This window comes from Delphinapterus leucas, chromosome 10 (assembly GCF_059928025.1).
Source record: "Delphinapterus leucas isolate spDelLeu-1000000601 "Yukka" chromosome 10, BTC_Dleu_Yukka2, whole genome shotgun sequence".
NCBI classification, from domain to species: Eukaryota; Metazoa; Chordata; class Mammalia; order Artiodactyla; family Monodontidae; genus Delphinapterus; species Delphinapterus leucas.
The window spans coordinates 36206202-36227174 of NC_143138.1; the positions used below are offsets into that span (position 1 = coordinate 36206202).

General features: G+C 39.8%; 1 protein-coding gene across 1 annotated transcript in view; it reads right to left on the reverse strand.

Annotated features, from left to right (window-relative positions):
• The window catches only part of DNAH8 (dynein axonemal heavy chain 8), a 326150-nt gene that overhangs the window by 183259 nt on the left and 121918 nt on the right, over nucleotides 1-20973 (reverse strand). The window contains exons 36-41 of the mRNA XM_089918797.1: nucleotides 18582-18781; nucleotides 15680-15833; nucleotides 13046-13209; nucleotides 11804-11906; nucleotides 10685-10789; nucleotides 10154-10315 (exon numbers count right to left, since the gene is read on the reverse strand). Of these exons, the coding sequence (XP_089774923.1) occupies nucleotides 10154-10315; nucleotides 10685-10789; nucleotides 11804-11906; nucleotides 13046-13209; nucleotides 15680-15833; nucleotides 18582-18781 (888 nt within the window). The remainder of the gene's footprint in view (nucleotides 1-10153; nucleotides 10316-10684; nucleotides 10790-11803; nucleotides 11907-13045; nucleotides 13210-15679; nucleotides 15834-18581; nucleotides 18782-20973) is intronic.

Genomic DNA, 20973 nt, shown 5'->3' on the forward strand with positions numbered 1-20973 from the left:
TTCTTAATCTCACACTCTCTCTAACATCCATATCTTTATCTACATCTACCTCTCTGTCTATATATTTATCTACGAGAGAGACAGACAGAAAGTGAGAAGGGGAAAAGCTTGTCCTTTGTCTCCTGATGAAGGCATAAGGAAACTGTGAGTGGACTGTCACCTTACCTACAATTTCTGCTGCAGAAAAGGAAATAAAAGTGGTCAGAACATGCCCTACCCTCACCCCCTCACTGCAACAATTGTCCCTTTGGGAGCTTTTGTTCATCCCCGGAGTCAAGCAACAGATCCAAGATCATTTGGACCAAAAAGGAATTCCATATCTGGCAGGGGAAGGAAAGTGTCTGAGGGAATGCGGGTACTGCAGGCATGGCATTCGATGTAGGTAAAGCAGGAATAAAACCCTTTCCTTATCCCTGCTTCCTCTGGAACTTCAATAATTTTCCTGCTAGAGTAGTGGCCAATCCTGGGGTCTGCAGGTAAAGATAAATGAAGCACCTGGCTGAGAGGAGTAATGGGATGTAGAGGAAATAGCTGCTGTCAGGAAGCTCCCAAGAGCAAGCAGATTCTATTTGCACAAAGCAAAGAGAAACAATACAGAAACAGTAGTGTAAGGCTTTCTTGATTTAAAGACCAAACAGACTTGCAGACCCTGCAAAATCACTACATAGAGGTACATTCTAAAAACTGATCTTTAAAATGATAACTATCCTGATATCTCTTGCACCCGTGGCTGCTGGCTTCCCTGCACATTTGGTACCGCTGGGGCTCCCACAACCCAAGCAGCCATACCACCTTTGCACCCTGTCCTTACTGGGTCAGACCCAAGTGCTTCAGGGCAGCCCCAGGAGCAGACTCCTGTGGATGGCCCACATGCAGAGGTGGGATAAAATCAAAGCGGAACCCCAGGGGTGGGGCGACCAAGGAAGAGGATCGAAAATCTTCCCATTAGCTGCAAGCTGCAGATTAAATCCCCACAATCAGCCAGGTAGAACCTGCACCCATGGAATATTTGAGTAGACAATGAGAGTTCCCACATATGGAAACAGTCTAGCACTGGCAGCTGTGGACTTTGGGGGCAGCACATGCAGGAACTGGGCCAGATCAGAGCCTGAGTGGTCCCCACAGGGCACACAACAGGTCCAGAGAACAGCCCAGAGGCAGTGGAGGGCCTCTTGGGGAGGTGGAAGTGGGCTGTGGCTCACAGCAGGAGCAAGGACACTGACAGCTTAGATAACATTATTATTGCTATTATTTTTATTATGTTTTGATTTGTTCTGTTGTTGGTTCTTTTTGTGGTTGTTGTTCTTGTTTTGTTGTTATTAGTCTTATTTAGTCTTTTGGGATTTTCTTGTTTTTTAACATATCTTTTATTAATTTTTTAAATATATTTCTATTTTTACTTTGCTTTTCAGTTGTTCTGTGTTCTCCCATTTTTTCTTTTTTCTTTAATGTATTTTTTATTTTTTTATATTTCTGTTTCTACTTTGCTTTGCTTTTCTTCTGTGTTTTTTCCCTTTTTTCTTTTTTAATCATTTCTGTCAGTTTTTGTTTCTTTGCTTTATTCTTCAGTTGGCACTCTGCTCTGGTTTTGTTTTTGGGCTTTTTGTTTCTGTTAGTTTTGTTTTTAATTGTTTGATTTCATTTTCAGGTTCTTTTGTTTGTCTGGTTGTTCTCTTCCTTTTTGTTTTATTTTGTTCTGTTTTTGTTTCTTTTGTATGTGTGTGTTTCCCTGTTTCTCTTTGTTTGATTTTGCTTTTACCATTTGTCTGGGGTTCCATTTGTCTTTTATATCTTTTTTTAAAAAAAATCCCCTTTATTGCCATAATGGGCAACTTGCACGGTCTTAGTTCCCTGGCTGGAAGTCAGCCTGAGCCTCTGGGGAGGGAGTGCTGAGTCCAGGATGCTGGACCACCAGAGAATTCCCAGTCCCAGGGAATGTTAAGCAGTGAGAGCTCTCCAGGAGGCCTCTATCTGAATACAAGACTCCATTCTACTGCCTGCAGTTCCCAGTGCTGGACACCTCAGACCAAACAACAAACAAGACAGAGACACAAACCCACCCATCAGCAGACAGGCTACCTAAAGTCATACTAAGTTCACAGACACCCCAAAACACACCACCTCACATGGCCCTGCCCATCAGAGGGAAAAGACTCAGCTCCACCCACCAGAACGCAGGCACCAGTCCCTCCCATCAGGAAGCCTACACAAGCTACCGGACCAACCTCAGCATCAGGGGCAGAGAACAGAAGCAAGAGGAACTACAGTCCTGCAGCCTAGGGAAAGAAGACCTCAAACACAGTAAATTAGACAAAATGAGAAGACAGAGAATTATCTTGCAGACAAAGGAGCAAGATAAAAACCCACAAGACCAAAAAAATGTAGAGGAAATAGGCAAACTACCTGAAAAACAATTCAGAGTAATGATAGTAAAGATGATCCAAACTCTTGGAAATAGAATGAAGGCATGGATCAAGAAGATACAAGAAATGTTTAACAGGGACCTAAAAGAACTAAAGAACAGACAATCAATGGTGAAATGAAAAATACACTAGAAGGAATCAGTAACAGAATAACAGAGGCAGAAGAAGGGATAAGGGAGCTGGAAGATAGAATGGTGGAAATAACTGCAGCAGAGCAGAATAAAGAAAAAAGAATGAAAAGAAATGAGGACAGTCTCAGAGACCTCTGGGACATTAAGCACACCAATATTTGAATTATAGGGCTCCCAAAAGAAGAAGAGAAAAAGAAAGGGGCTGAGAAAATATTTGAAGAGATTATGGTTGAAAACTTCCATAAAATGGGAAAAGAAATGGTCAGTCAAGTCCAGGAAGCCTAGAGAGTCCCATATAGGATAAATCCAAGGAGAAACACACCAAGACACATATTAATCAAACTATCAAAAATTAAACAAAAAGAAAAAATATTAAAGCATCAAGGGAAAAACAACATACAAGTTAATCCCCATAAGGTTAACAGCTGATCTTTCAGCAGAAACTGCAAGCCAGAGGGAGTGGCAAGACATATTTAAAGCGATGAAAGGGAAAAACCTACAACCAAGATTACTCTACCCAGCAAGGCTCTCATTCAGATTCGACAGAGAAATCAAAAGATTTAGAGACAAGCAAAAGTTAAGAGAATTCAGCACCACCAAACCAGCTTTATAACAAATGTTAAACAACTCCTCTAGGCATGAAACAGAAGAGAAGGAAAAGACCTACAAAAACAAATCCAAAACATTTAAGAAAATGGTTATCGGAACATGCATATCAATAATCACCTTAAATGTAAATGGATTAGGGAGTTCCCTGGTGGCGCAGTGGTTAAGAATCCGCCTGCCAATGCAGGGGACACGGGTTCGATCCCTGGTCTGGGAAGATCCTACATGCCACAGAGCAACTAAGTCCATGTGCCACAACAACTGAGCCTGCGCTCTAGAGCCCGTGAAACACAACTACTGAGCCCACATGCAACAACTACTGAAGCCCGTGTGCCTGAAGCCTGTGCTCCACAACAAGAGAAGCCACTGCAATGAGAAGCCCATGCACCACAATGAAGACCCAATGTGGCCAAAAATAAATAAATAAATAAATTTTTAAAAAATGTAAATGGATTAAATGCCCCAACCAAAGGACACAGACTGGCTGAATGGATACAAAAATAAGACCCATATATATGCTGTCTACAAGAGACCCACTTCAGACCTCGGGACACATACAGACTGAAAGTGAGGGGATAGAAAAAGATATTCCATGCAAAGGGAAATCAAAAGAAAGCTGGAGTAAGCAATACTCATATCAGACAAAATAGACTTTAAAATAAAGACTATTACAAGAGACAAGGAAGGACACTACATAATGATCAAGGGATCAATCCAAGAGCAAGATATAACAATTGTAAATATTTATGCACCCAACATAGGAGCACCTCAATACATAAAGCAGAGGCTAACACCCACAAAAGGGGAAATCAACACTAACACAATAATAGAGGGAGACTTTAATGCCTCACTTACACCAATGGACAGATCATCCAGACAGAAAATTAATAAGGAAACACAAGCCTTAAATGACACATTAGACCAGATGGACTTAATTGATACTTATAGGACATTCCATCCAAAAACAGAATACACTTTCTTCTCAACTGCTCATGGAACATTCTCCAGGATAGATCACATCTTGGGTCACAAACCAAGGCTTGGTAATTTAAGAAAATTGAAATCATATCAAGTATCTTTTCCAACTACAACACTATGAGACTAGATATCAAATACAGGAAAAAAACTGTAAAAGAAAAAAAAACATGGAGGCTAAACAATATGCTACTAAACAACCAAGAGATCACTGAGGAAATCAAAAAATACCTAAAAGCAAATGACAATGAAAACATGATGACCCAAAACCTATGGGATGTAGAAAAGCAGTTCTAAGAGGGAAGTTTATAGCAATACAATCCTACGTCAGGAAACAAGAAAAATCTCAAATAAACAACCTAACCTTACACCTAAAGCAATTAGAGAAAGAAGAAAAAAAAAACCCAAAATTAGTAGAAGGAAAGAAATCATAAAAATCAGATCAGAAATAAATGAAAAAGAAATGAAGGAAACAATAGCAAAAATCAATAAAACTAAAAGCTGAAACTTTGAGAAGACAAACAAAACTGATAAACCATTAGCCAGACTCATCAAGAAAAAAAGGGAGAAGACTCAAATCAACAGATTTAGAAATGAACAAGAAGTAACAACTGACACTGCAGAAATACAAAGAATCATGAGAGATTACTACAAGCAACTATATGACAATAAAATGGACAACCTGGAAGAAATGGACAAATTCTTAGGAAAGTACAATCTTCCAAGCCTGAACCAAGAAGAGACAGAAACTATGAACAGACCAATCACAAGCACTGAAATTGAAACTGTGATTAAATATCTTCCAACAAACAAAAGCCCAGGCCCAGACGGCTTCACAGGTGAATTCTATCAAACATTTAAAGAGCTAACACCTATCCTTCTCAAACTCTTCCAAAATATAGCAGAGGAAGGAACACTCCCAAACTCATTCAACAAGGCTACCATCACCCTGATACCAAAACCAGACAAAGATAACACAAAAAAAGAAAATTACAGACCAATATCACTGATGAATATAGATGCAAAAATCCTCAACAAAATACTAGCAAACAGAATCCAAGAACACATTAAAAGGATCATACACCACAATCAAGTGGGGTTTATCCCAGGGATGCAAGGATTCTTCAATATATGCAAATCAATCAATGTGATACACCATATTAACAAACTGACAGATAAAAACCATAGAATAATCTCAATCGATGCAGAAAAAGTTTCCGACAAAATTCAACACCCATTTATGATAAAAACTTTCCAGAAAGTGGGCACAGAAGCAACCTACCTCAACATAACAAAGGCCATATATGACAAACCGACAGCAAACAAAATTCTCAGTGGTGAAAAACTGAAACCATTTCCTCTAAGATCAGGAACAAGACAAGGGTGCCTACTCTCACCACTATTTTTCAACATAGTTTTGGAAATCATAGCCACGGCAATCGGAGAATAAAAAGATATAAAAGGAATCCAAATGTCAAAAGAAGAACTAAAATTGGCACTGTTTGCAGATGACATGATACTATGCATAGAAAATCCTAAAGGTGCCACCAGAAAACTACTAGAGCTAATCAACAAATTTAGTAAAGTCGTAGGATACAAAATTAATACACAGAAATCTCTTGCATTCCTGTACCCTAACAATGAAATTTCAGAAATAGAAATTAAGGAAACAATCCCATTTATTATTGAAACAAAAAGAATAAAATACCTAGGAATAAACTTACCAATGGAGACAAAAGACCTGTATGCAGAAAACTATAAGACACTGATGAAAGTAATCAAAGATGATATAAATAGATGGAGAGATATACCATGTTCTTGGGTTGGAAGAATCAACATTGTGGAAATGACTATACTACCCAAAGCAGTCTACAAATTCAGTGCAATCCCTATCAAATCACCTATGGTATTTATCACAGACCTAGAACAAAAAATTTTACAATATGTATGGAAACACAAAAGACCCCGAATAGCCAAAGCAATCTTAAGAAAGAAAAACGGAGCTGGAGGAATCAGGCTCCCTGACTTCAGACTATACCACGAAGCTGCAGTAATCAAGACAGTATGGTACAGGCAGAAAAACAGAAATACATATCAATGGAACAGGATAGAAAGCCCAGAGATAAACCCATGCACCTATGGTCACCTTATCTTTGACAAAGGAGGCAAGAATATACAATGGAGAAAAGACAGCCTCTTCAATAGTGGTGCTGGGAAAACTGGACAGCTACATGTAAAAGAATGAAATTAGAACACTTCCCAACACCATACACAAAAATAAACTCAAAATGGATTTAAAGACCTAAATCTAAGGACAGACTCTATAAAACTCTTAGAGGAAAACAGAGGTGGCACACTCCTTGACATAAATCACAGCAAGATCCTTTTTGGCCCACCTCCTAAAGAAATGGAAATAAAAGCAAAAATAAATAAATGGGACCTAATGAAACTTAAAAGCTTTTGCACAGGAAAGGAAACCATAAACTAGACGAAAAGACAGCCCTCAGAATGGGAGAAAATATTTGCAAATGAAGCAACTGACAGAGGATTAATCTCCAAAATATTCAAGCAGCTCATGCAGCTTAATATCAATAAAAACAAACAACTCAATCCAAAAATGGGCAGAAGACCTAAACAGACATTTCTCCAAAGAAGACATACAGATGGCCAACAAGCACTTGAAAAGATGCTCAACATCACTAATCATTAGAGAAATGCAAATCAAAACCACAATGAGGTATCACCTCACACCGGTCACAATGGCCATCATCAAAAAAATCTACAAACAATAAATGCTGGAGAGAGCGTGGAGAAAAGGGAACCCTCCTGCACTGTTGGTGGGAATGTAAATTGATACAGCCACTATGGAGAACAGTATGGAGGTTCCTTACAAAACTAAAAATACAACTACCATATGACCCAGCCATCCCACTACTGGGCATATACCCTGAGAAAACCATAATTCAAAAAGAGTCATGTACCACAATGTTCAGTGCAGCACTATTTACAATAGCCAGGACATGGAGTCAACCTAAATGTCCATCAACAGATGAATGGACAGAGATGATGTGGTACATATATACAGTGGAATATCAGCCATAAAAAGGAATGAAATTGAGTCATTGTTAGTGATGTGGATGGACCTAGAGTCCGTCATGCAGAGTGAAGTAAGTCAGAAAGAAAAAACAAATACCGTATATTAACACATATATATGGAATCTAGAAAAATGGTACTGATGAACCTACTAGCAGGGCAGGAATAGAGACGCAGACATAGAGAACAGACTTGTGGACACAGAGGAGGAAGGGGAGGGTGGGACGAACTGAGAAAGTAACATTGACATATATACATTACCATGTGTAAAATAGATAGCTAGTGGGAAGCTGCTGTATAGCACAGGGAGATCAGCTCGGTGCTTTGTGACGACCTAGAGGGGTGGGATGGGGAGGGTGGGAGGGAGGCCCAAGAAGAAGGGGGTATGCAGGTATATGTATACATATAACTGATTCACTTTGTTGTACAGCATAAACTAACACAACACTGTATAGTAATTATAATCTAATAATGATGAGAAAAATAAAATGACTACCCTAAGTCGCCAAGAAAAGCTTAAATTATGTTTTTCACTAGGTTTAAGAAGGCAGCAGACTTCACAGGGAAAACTGGAGGATGTTTCATTACAATAAAAAATAAAATAATGCTCATTCTCATCAATATTATTTGATGCTTATAATAAGCATATTAAAAAATACTGAAAGGGACCACATGGAAATATTAAGTCATCATTTCCAAGTGGTGGAAAAATGGGAAATTTTTATTTTCACTTTCATATTCTTCAAGTTTTCCCCAATTTTTGCAACAAGGATCCATTGTGTTCATAATCTTAAAAACGTGTTTGAGAAGAAAACAGAGGTGAAATTTTAAACAATTTTAGATAAAAAAATTAACATTGTATAATAGGCAAATTTATTTGGGAAACCTGCTTTATAAAATGCAATTTAGGGACTTCCCTGGTGGCACAGTGGTTAAGAATCCGCCTGCCAATGCACAGGACACAGGTTTGATCCCTGGTCCAGGAAGATCCCACATGCCATGGAGCAACGAAGCTCATGTGCCACAACTACTGAGCCTGAGCCCTAGAGCCCGTGAGCCACAACTACTGAGCCTGTGTGCCACAGCTACTGAAGCCCGCGCGCCTAGAGCCTGTGCTCCACAACAAAAGAAGCCACCACAATGCAAAGCCCATGCACAGCAATGATGAATAGCCCCTGCTCGCTGCAACTAGAGAAAGCCCCCACGCAGCAACGAAGACCCAACACAGCCAAAAATAAACAAGTAAATAAATTTATTTATTTTAAAAATAAATGAAATAAAATGCAATTTAAAGAGTAATATATATATTGAATGAATATATTGAATGACTATATATTGAATGAATATAGAATGAATATATTTATATATTCATTACTCTTTAAAGCAATTTTTCCAGAAAACTGAAATTTGCCCACTACAATGTTAAGATTTTTATCTAAAAATCTTTGTGTGTATGTGTATATATATATGTATATATACACACATTAAATAAAGTCTTAAGAGTTAGTCAACTTTCCTACTATATCCTGTTCAACTTCACTGCTACTTTAAATTTGCTTTTCAACTTTTCCAACTTTAATCCTGTATCTCCTTCAGCGTATAAAGGGTGATCAAGCTTTCCTGAGAGAGAGAAAGTATGTTGATTTAGTCTAAGGAGCTATTTTTCTCAGCTTATCAAACAAAGTATTTTATAAAGCTTTATCGCAAATGCTAATAAGAGTATTAAAGTTTACCAAGGATATTATACAATACAAAAACAATATTAAAATATTCTCTCCAGTGAAGGTTGATTTTATGTCTGTACTTCTGTCATTTGAATAATTTCATATCATTTCAGCTGCCTCCACCGTGTGTGCAGTAACATAGGATTTGGAGTTCAGGTTGGGAGGAGCAGCTGGGGAAGTAAAACCTGCCTGTATTTTCCTTGGATAGCTCTTGCCTTCTATCCCACACTATCTCTGACCCAGATCACAAACCATCACTTTTCATTTATCTTGGCTGAAAATGTAATGGAACTGTTAGCCCTTCATTTTCTGTGCCCCGTTTTAATAATACCTGGCACCTGACAATGCACTTCTAAGAGCCAAAGGGCAGGAGAGTTGTTCAAGAGAACACCTGCTCCAGCCTCTTCAAGGTCTTCTCTCTTTAAAACTTCGTCACATTTAACGTGGGACTTCCCTGGTGGTCCATTGGTTAAGAATCCGCCTTCCAAAGCAGGGGACGCAGGTTTGATCCTTGGTCGGGGAGCTAAGATCCCACATGCCACGGGGCAACTAAGCCCGTGCACCACAGTGACTGAGCCCACGCACTCTGGAGCCTGTGCGCCACAAGTAGAGAGAAGCCAGCGTGTCACAATGAAAACTCCCACATGCCGCAACGAAGATCCCACGTGCCGCAACTTAGACCCGACACAGCCAAATAAATAAATTAATTAAATTAAATATTAAAAAGGAACTTAGTCGTATTTAACAAATTATGCCAATTTTTAATTATTTGAAGGCAAAATAAACAAAAGGCAAGGTGGATTTCATTTCAGAAAAAGATATGCTCCTTCCTTTTATATATGTCCATATCCATATCTATATCTGTGTCTATATTTATGTATGAATAGATATAGATAGACGGTTTTTATACATAGATAGGTGTCGCTTATACATAAGATGAAACTTCTCGTTAGTGCTTTAGTCTCAGTGTATATCCTCAATGATGGAAGAACAGTGGCAAATCCTCTTCTCAGGGATGGGATGGGTTGGCCTAGAATGGTGTAGGTGGACAAGCAAGTGGTCAAGCAGGTGGTTGGGGGCTGAGGGTGGGTGGGCCTCTCTAACTAGTTCTAAGCTTGAACAGCCTCCACATCATCAGGCTAACTGCCTCCTGAATATCTTTCCCCCTTATTGCGCTATTTAAATGTCATGTATTCTCACCTGTGCTGGAAAGTGATTGAGGAAAGGTAAGAGCTGAAATCCTGAATCACTGATTTGATAGAATGCAGATCTAATTATATTATGTAAGGACGACATCTGCATTTTTAACATGTCCAGAAGCCAAATCTCCACGGGACCTTTGGCCATAACAGGATTATCCAACTAAAAGATATATTACAAATACATTACAAACCGATAATAATTTGGTATTTTTACAAATGTCATAAATCAAAGTACCTCAGGCAAAGCAAACAATTTCATATAAAATATTTAAAACGTGAGTAAAATCAACTAATACTATATGTGGAAAGAAATATAAAGATCATCCGGTCTAAAACTTTCATTGTATAGATAATAAAATGAGCCTCAGAGAAGTTAAATGAGTTATCCAAACTAGTCTGTTACAAAGCCAGGGCTACAGAACTAAAACCCGACACCACTCCCCTCCCTTTCCTTCATAAGAGAATTGCATTCTCCTCAAATCTAAATTTTTAAAGAAATCCTAATAAAATTTTAACCAAGTTAAATTACAATAATTTTTTCTCCTTCTCTTGATATGACAGCCATGATACGATCATAGTCTTTTGCGTGAAAGGTCACCTCATTTATGTTGTCAGACACTGCAGGGAGATGTGGCTATAAGAAAGCACAAGACAGAGCAAACACATCATACATGACGTTAAACACAAAAGTCACTGAGATGTTTTTAAAAGCTTTACTATTTTTTATATTTGTAAGAGATTAAGGATTTACTTCATTGTCTCAAAAAAAAAAAAAGACTCTTCTTTGACCCTTGACTGACTTGGAAGCCCACTTTTAAAAATCCAGCCCTACAGAATGTTTCCTCCAAGACCTACAAATGCACCTCTTACATTATGGAGATCCGACTACTAACTGTCATCTTCCTCCCGATGGACACTGAACCACATGGTTCCTGCCCTCTTCCCTCCCAGGGACAGCTCAGTCCTTCTCTCTTGGCTCTATGTCTGCCTTACACAGCTTCTACTTCCCTCCTTTCCTTTCTCATCCCCTCAACTCCCTGGAAACCAACAAGGAAGGTATTACTAGCTGTTTCCCAAATTCCCAAACCAGAAATGTCCCTGGGATGGGTGTTCCAGTGCCTCTCACACCCAGTTCTCTGTAGTTTTTCTCTTCCTCCTGGAAGTATTGCCCTTGGAAATGGCAATAAAAGCATTCGAGAAGCACTTGGGACAAAAAAAGGACAAATCCAAACCACAATCCCTATGTGATCTAAGAATATTTAGATTAAAATACTCATAACAATGAATTACATTTAGTGAGCACATACTGTGTGTCCAGAACTTTTCAATGAATTATCTCGTGTAATCCTTATGACTATCCCATGAGGTGGAAATGATTAATATCCTGATTTTACAGACAAGGAAACTGAGGCACAGGAAAATTAAGAAGCTGGCCAAGGTCACCCAGCTGGTGAGTTGCATAATCGGTGACTCTTGCCTCAGGCTGATGGGCTCCAAATACAAAGAAAATAAGACAGTTTGTAACCAACATAATTTTTAATACTCTTCTTTCCTGACTGCACTTTTAAGACATTAACTTCATTTTTATTTTTTAATACATAGGCTGTGAAAAAAAAGGATTTAGGTAACAGATAATTAGATTACATACTTGTATGGTATGGGAATCACTGGCTTGTCCAAGAATTTCCAGGAGAACTGGATCAGATACAAAGAAGAATCTTGGAAATAGTAATCGCTTCTTCTCCAAATACCTTTAAATAAAGTCACGTTACGAAATAATTTTTTCTGAATTATTAATTTTGGGGTGTTTTAGCCAAGACGCAATCACTAACATCAATAAGATAGTAGCAAACACCTACAGTCATTTCCCATTTGCCTCTGAAATGTTTGGTTAGAAAGAAAGTCCTGCTGCACCATGGATGGCACTTGGGAAGACAAGTGGAAATAAGAAAGTGATCCAGAGCAAGCCTGCTCCATCCTATCTTCTTTCTCATCAAGAGCCCTCCTGCAACCTTTCTAAGAGTACTGTGAACCTCGCGGCTTAAACCCAGGGTGAACACATAATTTACCTCCAAACCAAGGTATTTTGAGAGTGAGAGGGGGGACAAATAGCCATTCAGCCAGGACAGAGGCATAAATTTGGACAAACTAAGACATATCGTTACCCTATTTCAAATAGAAATTGAGAATGAACTGCCTTTTAAGAAAACTATCTGTGAGTTTGTCTGGTTAATTGTTCTCTGAGTGCACATCTCTACTCCATGCCTGTAGTGTGTTGACTGGTAGCCCCAAAAAGATATGTCCACGTCCTATTCCCTGGAATCTGTGAATGTGGCCTCATTTGCAAAAAGGGTCTTTGCAAATGTACCGAAGTTAAGGATCTCGAGAAGAGATAATCTTGGATTATTCAGATGAGCCCTAAATCCAATGACAAGTGTCCTCATAAGAGACACACAGAGAAGAAGAGGAGAAGGACATATAAAGACAGAGACAGAGATTGGAGATATATAGCCCCAAGCCAAGAGCCACCAGAACCTAGAAGAGGCAAGGAAAGATTCTCCCTAGAGCCCTCAGAAGGTGCTGCTAACTTGATTTCAGACTTCTGGCCTCCAGAACTGTGAGAAAATAAATTTCAGTTGTCTTAAGCCACCCAGTTTGTGGTAATTTGTTACAGCAGCCCTGCAAAACTAATACAATGCTGTAACTCACCCACCCTCAACTTGAAGGTGTCTTTTTTTGCAGAGAAATTAAATTTATGTGACATGTTAAATTCCTAACACCACCTCAACCATCACTACCAAACCAAAAATGCAGTCAATTCTATGAACTTGTTCGGGATAAAACACCATCACATATAAAAGGATAGGTAATTTAAAAATTAAACTCTTACCCTGTAAGTGACTTCTGACATACTTCTAATTGTTCATGTAAATGAGGTAAAAGCTGCCCCATAGTTTCATCTCCAACACAGCAACTAATCACATTGGGATTCTCATGAGCTCGCTGCATTATCTTTATCCATGACTTGTCAATATTCTGAAAACGTTTTGCTTCCTAAAAACAAAAGTGAAAGTTGGCATGTGGATAACCGAATGAAGCCAAGTCTTCACTTTGGCATCTCCTACAGTTCCTCAAACCAGCCTATTGGTCTCAGGCTACATAATTTAAAGGGGCAATTTTTTTCTTCATCTGAATTAACTGTGGAACAAGAGAACTGCTTATTGAAATGCTGCTCTATCACAATGAGGTTTATCGCTGATTTTTTTCCTTACATTTAATAACATTTTTCAAAGTGCCACATGATTAATTTGCAGAGCTATCAACTTAAATCGCAAATGTAGTCTTTCAGTACCCCAAGTGTTTTGGTTTGATGAGCAAACTGAAGAAGCATGAAAATAATTTGATCTCAGTATTTTGGAATAATTAAAGCTTAATAGTACCCCAGGAAAAAGAAAAAAGTAAAAATCCAAAACAAAGCTTCATTTACATTTTTGCAAATGAAAACTTTCTGTTTACCATGGATGATATTAAGATTTGCATTCAATTTTTTAAAATGCTTTTAGAAATTGGCATAATCTTGCCTCTGTTAAAACTTTTTTCTTTTTTTTTTTTTTTTGCGGTACGCGGGCCTCTCACTGTTGTGGCCTCTCCCGTGGCGGAGCACAGGCTCCGGACACGCAGGCCCAGCGGCCATGGCTCACAGGCCCAGCCGCTCCGCAGCATGTGGGATCCTCCCGGACCGGGGCACAAACCCACGTCCCCTGCATCGGCAGGCGGACTCTCAACCACTGCGCCACCAGGGAAGCCCTGTTAAAACTTTTAAGTGCACTTTTAAAAAATAAAACTTTCTGATTAAAAATGATTTATGTTTTAAAAATGTGTTACAAAGGGAAACCAGCTATTTTCAAAATTCTTTATCCTTGATTTTTAATCTATAGTGATGCCATAGGTATGGAAATTCAAAAGAGTAGGCTTAGGGGACTTCCCTGGTGGTCCAGTGATAAAGAATCCACCTTCCAATGCAGGGGACGCGGCTTTGATCCCTGGTCGGGGAAATAAGATCCCACGTGCCACGGGGCAACTAAGCCCACGCGCCACAACTACTGCACTCACACACCTCAACAAGGGAGCCCGCGTGCCGCAAACTACAGAGCCCACACACCCTGGAGCCCCTATGCCACAACTAAAGCGGAGCGCCGCGCCGCAACAAAGAGGCCCCGCGCCGGCAACGAAAGATCCCGCACGCCTCAACAAAGACCCCGCGTGCTGCAACTTAAGATCCGATGCAGCCAAAAAAAATTTTTTTAAATAAATGTTTAAAAAAAAAAAGAGTGGGCCTAATTTTATAAGAGGAAAATTACCTTCATAGAATAATTATTAGTAAGTTACTGGCATTCATTTAAAAGGTCCTATAAGGCTGTTTTAAAGAATTTGTTACAGGCTTCTAAGGCTAAGTTTCCTTGCCTCATGTTTCTGATCTACTATTAGTTAACAACTTACTAATAGTTAATTTGTGTTTACAGAATACAGATTATTTTAACTCTTACTCTCATAGGAATAAGTCTAATTCTAAGAAGAGATGAACTATTATAATTTAATAGTATCATATTCAAATGTACCTCACATCTTCAGACAACCTGGAGATTTGAAAATTATGTGAGTTTCTTGTTTCTACTAATGTAAATCAAAGGTCAGCACTTTTTTAAAAAAAAACTTCTTTGTAAAGGGCAAGATACTAAATATTTTAGGCTTTGTAGGCCATATGGTCTCTGTTACAACTATTCAACTCTGCCATTGTAATGCTAAAGCAGCCACAGACAGAACATAAATGAATGCACATGGCTGTGTTCCAATAAAACTGTACTTACAGAAACAGGTGGGACTTCCCTGGTGGCACAGTGGTTAAGAATCTGCCTGACGGGCTTCCCTGGTGGTGCAGTGGTTGAGAGTCCGCCTGCCGATGCAGGGAACACGGGTTCGTGCCCCGGTCCGGGAGGATCCCACATGCCGCGGAGCGGCTGGGCCCGTGAGCCATGACGGCTGAGCCTGCGCGTCCGGAGCCTGTGCTCCGCAACGGGAGAGGCCACAACAGTGAGAGGCCCGCGTACCGCAAAAAAAAATAAAAAAGAATCTGCCTTCCAATGCAGGAAACACGGGTTTGATCCATGGTCTGGGAAGATCCCACATGCCACGGAGCAAATAAGCCCGTGCTCCACAGCTACTGAGCCTGTGCCCGAGAGCCCGTGCTCCCCAACAAGAGAAGCCACAGCAATGAGAAGCCCATGCACCTCAACAAAGAGTAGCCCCAGCTTGCCGCAACTAGAGAAAGCCCGCATGCAGCAATGAAGATCCAACGCAGCCAAAAATAAAATTAAAAAACAAAACAGGTGAGTTGGCCATAGTTTGCAAACCCCTGGTGCAAATAATCAAGACATGACTATATGTCTTTCTGAAGACTTTTACAGAGACATATAAACAACATACACTAAATTATTCTATCAGCGGTTACAAAAACCATATTTACCTGAGGTAGCTGTTTGGCAATATCCCCACCTACAAAGACAGCTTCAAGATAAACCCAAAGGTTCTGGACTACTAGCCACTCTTCAATTATATCTGAGGAAGTGGACAATTTATACACCCAATTCTGGATATTTTTTTTAAACGGAGCATTATATCTAAAAAGTAAGAATGGAAAGATATTACATTTTAAGGAAGATTCAGAAAATAGTATGGCTTATAGCAAATAATAGGAGAAAAATTCCTTTGACACTGAACATTTTTTCCTAAAAAAAAGGCAGCTCCTATTAAACTTCATACAGTTAATAAGATGTTTGCATTTTTATGAATGAAACATATAATTATAGTGATTTCACTTAATGGTCCCATGTATCAGTGATAAACTAAGAAGTTCACAAAGTTTTAAGCCACAGAGGTCCAGTAAAGGAATTGTGCTGGTTGCTCCTCTGAGTAAAGGGAAAACAAGGAATAAGATGGCTTTCCAAGTCTTTTGTGAACCAAATCCAAGTGGAAAATCACACAGAGGGTACTGTTGTTACTGGTCTATGGAACTACTACCACAAGGCCAGGTCAAGCTTGAGGTCTGATGTCTACTACAGATGTGCTCTTCCCACCCATAGACTGCTAATTCCACCAGGCACTACGCCTAGATTCTGCAGCGTTAACGATACAGAATTGCTATCCCCCAAAAGCCTGGTTCCTGTTTTTTCACCATCAGGGCTAGCTGAAGTGTTCATGAGAACACAAGGTGTCCAGAAAGCTGGGCACAACTAAGAAAGACAAGAAACAGAGTGGATGCCATGAGGAAGTGATGGGAAGATACTGGGGAAAGACCTAATTAACAACAGTTGAATTAAGAAGCTGACTTCAGTTTGTGGCCATGGCAAGTAGCTTTGAAGTAGTGTAGTGGAATTTCCCGGTGAGTGGCATTTGTTGAGTATAGTCTTAAAACTTTACTTGATCCAGGACAGGATGACTTGAAGGGGCTCACATGAAGAATGGGGTTCTTCTGGGAATAGTCTGATGCCACTGTAACCCTTCATTTCTATGGAAGACTATGTTATACATGGAGGTATAAAGGGGTTGTACAAAAACTGTCCCAAGGAGGTAGATGAGTTGATCTGGCAGTAAGATGCATTTTTCTCAACTCCCAATTTATAGTGTCCATCTGGCCATCAGGCTAGAGCTGAAAGGCAGTCAATATGCAAAAAAAAAAAAACCTTTCAAGATCAATACACACAGACCAAGATGGTATGGAAGGGCATTTCAGGGAGTTGAAGGACTTAGATATTTGGAGCCAAAAATAATTTTGCACAGAATAAAAAAGAAAATCATCTTTGATGGTATGTAACTTCCCAACAAGAAAAAGGGAGATTTGAAATAAAATCACTAATGACCAGTTTTTGTCGTTTGGCCAGGTACCTGCATTGCATAGCTTTGTGTGGTGGAACCTGTTCACAACAGGTAGGAAGGCCCTTGGAATGCCAGGGAATCAGGGACCCACCAGGAAAGTGTCACCATCCAGGGAATCCAGGTGAGTGAAGCCTCACCCATGAAGATACACAATTTCCTTCTCACATCCGGGTAGCCCTAGAGATCCAGCTGGTACTGCCTTCTATGAGATCAGTCTGTGGTTGGCTGTAGAAGAGGTTTTCTGGATCCACTTGATGCTGTAAAGTTCTCTAGGAGGAGAATCTACTGAAGTGTTGTGACCTCTTAGATATCCTTATACTCCTTCTAGCAGGGCCTCAACATTGAGTTTACTAGTACCATAAATAAGTACTACAATATTCAGGTTATATGCAAGTTAAGAATGAAATTAAGAAAGACTTCAAGTCCTGAATTCTTGGGCTACACACCAGGTTCAGGTGAATCTACAGCCCTTCCTCAAGAGGTCATCATTCAGGAAATCAAGATGGAAAAATTTGCAATGAACCATGGGGCAGTAGCAGCCTGTGAAGTCTAGGAACCACTGAATGGCCTATGATCACCTTTGCCAGGTTATTCAGATTCCCTGAAAGCAGAGGACACACCCTAGGAGTTTAACCCCAGCAACTTCAACCCAGAATTAGGAGCTTTGTGAGTTAGTACATTATCCAAATACAAGACTGCCTCTGAGCCAGAGGTAATGCAGGATGTCATTCATTAAACAGCAGTCCCAGCCTGGAGGTAGGGTATTAGAATCCCCACGGACACTGACCTCTGTTAATGACCTCTGAGATAATGTGACCTATTTCTTAGGTGTGTTAGGGTGAAGACCAGTTAAGAATTACTGGATAGTCAGCTAGGGGATTAGAGGCTGCTAATGCCAAGACAGTGTACTTAATCTGGGTCCCATTTCCTAAAGCTGCGCTTGAAGTAACAGTCACCTTCAAGCAGTTCAGTAGTCCAGTGATGGACACGTTGCCTCGTTTAGGCTGCAGTGGACCCAGCCCAGATATGGCCACTTTTCACCATAAAAATTCCAAGTGTGTAACCGTCAAGCCCTTCATTATATTCCTTCTTGTGTTGACAGCATACTTTTCCAGGGCTATTGATTAAACACTTGAGCAGGTTTAGCCAAGGAGGGCAATGATGAAAAATCAGAGAATGAAAAGAGAAAGGAGATAAAATGAAGGTGTCATCTTCGTGGGGAGTCCAGATGTTTAGGAGGTAAGCTGCCAATCTGAGGGAGAATAATTATGATGGGGCCCATCAGGAAACATAGGAAGGGGAGATGAGTACCACAGAAGAGATGGAGGCCATGATTAGTAGGGAAAATAGGTAGTTCATGTAAGGACAGACAAGAGTCAACACTTTAGGTCAGAATCTTGTGTTGTGCCACAGCTACAAAACTGGGCTTTTATCTAAAATTATATAACCCTAAATACCAAATCAAAACCCTCCCCTGAAAATTATAAAATTACCTGTTGCTTAGTAAGGAACCTAAGACCATTAAACTATCCTCCATCAAGGTGATAATCTCTCCCGATTCAGTTCCTTTGAGCAGCAGCTCTCCCTTTCCCTTAAATGCTGCAAAACTCAGGTTCTGGTTGGTCCAATTCTCAATCACCTGAGTCAGCTTGGCTTCAATATCCTTCTCCTTAATGGCAGATATGCAAACATCCTTCAGAAGGAAATCAAAGAATATGCCATGACATTTTCAATTACAAATTAAGTGCATCTAAAATCAGAATTTTTTAGCTTGGCCCTAGAAGTCATTGGGTCATTTTACGGCCAAGAAAATCAAGGCTCAAGATGATTGCGTTGCAAGTTCAAACCAGAACCTTCTGACACTCTGGCTACTAATTATTTTATTGTACCACCTACATGAGATAATGGAACTTAAATCATCATGTTCTTATTTATATTTTTAGTTGGTGTTTTTCAGCCAAAATGGATATAATCACAGCTGCTCTATCTCAGCAGCTTTCTATGAGAAGCAAATGAGAATATATATGAGACTCTTTTGAACTCTTTAAAGTAACATATAAACATTGCTATATTCCTGCCTGTTCTGGCCCAAATATGAATATCTCACTTGATTACAAGTTAATTCTAGTTTTAATGGGTTTTTCTGAGAATCTTTGATGTGAAAGTTTCACAAAGGAAAATAAAAGTAAGGTATTTTCTGCAACATGCCTCAATTAATTTTCATACTTAGAATCACAGAAGCTCAGAGATGGGAAGGAATACAAAGGTTCAAGGAATTTCCACAAATGATTATATTACAAATTAGTGTGTAGTAAGTGTAATAAGAGTGGTGTGAACTGTTGTGAGTTCTGAGGAGGAGAAATGACTTTTGCCTGCAGCAAGGAGGAAAGGCTTCATTGAGGAGGGAGCACCTGAGAATAAGTGGGATTCCAAAAGGGGGAGGGAGAAGACATTTTACAGGAAGGGAAAAGGCTTCCTTTGGAGGCCATGAATGAAGTAACAGTAAGAATCCAGCTTGGCTAACAGCAGGGCATATGGGGTAAAGAAAACAGAATATACCAGTGTAGACAACACTAAGAGTCTGTTTTGGGGTAAGAATAGTTAATAACTGAATCCCAGAATTCCCTGGACTTGCAAAATCAAGTTTTCAAAGCACAGCCTATGAATAGCTATACTCTTAAGTGTAAAAACCTACTTATATAAGAATGAGGTGGTCACCAAAGGTTTCTTAAACTCTTTATTTCCCTCAGTAGTATCTGAATGGCATTTATAAATAGGACAAAAATGCTCTGAAAACAAAACTTGTGGCGTGCATGTTGCTAAAAAGAGGCAAGGAGGCGGCAGAAAACTCAAAACCATACATTTAGGGGATATTTCTGGTCATGGGGTGCAGTTTTCGCCTCCAAAAACATAGAATAATGTAAAAAACACAAAAAGAGAAGGTAAAAAACAAACACATTAAGACTTAAAAACAAGGTAAACATCTCCATGAACTAGAAGTGAAAAAGACATGCAAGCCAGGAGGTGGAGCTGAAGCCCAGGCCTGAGGGCTCTGGTCAGTGGGTGCCAACCCCTTGGCTCCTGCAGCACAGAGGAGACTAAAAGTGGCCTGTATGAAAGGGACCATCAGGACTATGGTCTAGATCCCTCCACTGTGGAAGGAGGCTGTCTGTAGCTGCAATCTGGTCATCTAGATTAAATGAACCTAGGGATGCGGCGGATGGGGTGACAGATCCAGGTCCACAACCAAGACCTGAGACAGGTCAGCTCTGCCTGGGTCTGCCCCACCACAGCAGAATAGGGGATGTAAACCACTATTGTAACAGCTGGCTCTGGACTTGAGGAGATGGGGGATGCAGGAAGAAGCCACAAAACCACTAGACTCCTAAGGAAGGCTAAAATGCGGAAGGAGAAAAGCAATTTTAACAAATTATAAAAGCCACATTTTTTAAAGCTCGCCACTCAAAATGAGTCCTCTAAAAAAATAAAAATTGCAAAACCCTTGGGAATTCTCTGGCAGTCCTGTGGTTAGGACTCCACGCTTTCATTGCCAAGGGCCCAGGTTCAATCCCTGGCTGGGGAACTAAGATCTTGCAAGCTGCGTGGTGCAGCTGTAAAAAAAAAGTGAAAAAAAGAAAATTGCAAAACCCATGAAAAGAAATCCGATACTCAGAGAGACAGCCAACATAAAAAACAATCAGAGTAAAAACTCAGTCCAGGTGAAATTAATTTTATAGAACAATTTGAAAAATAATCTTTAATTATGGTTAATCTGGGGGCCTTGGAGTATGGGAGGTAGAGATGAACTTATATTGGCCATGAGGTGATAATTTTGGAAGCAAGAGGATCCCTACTTTTCTTTGAAATTTTCCATAATAAAAAATT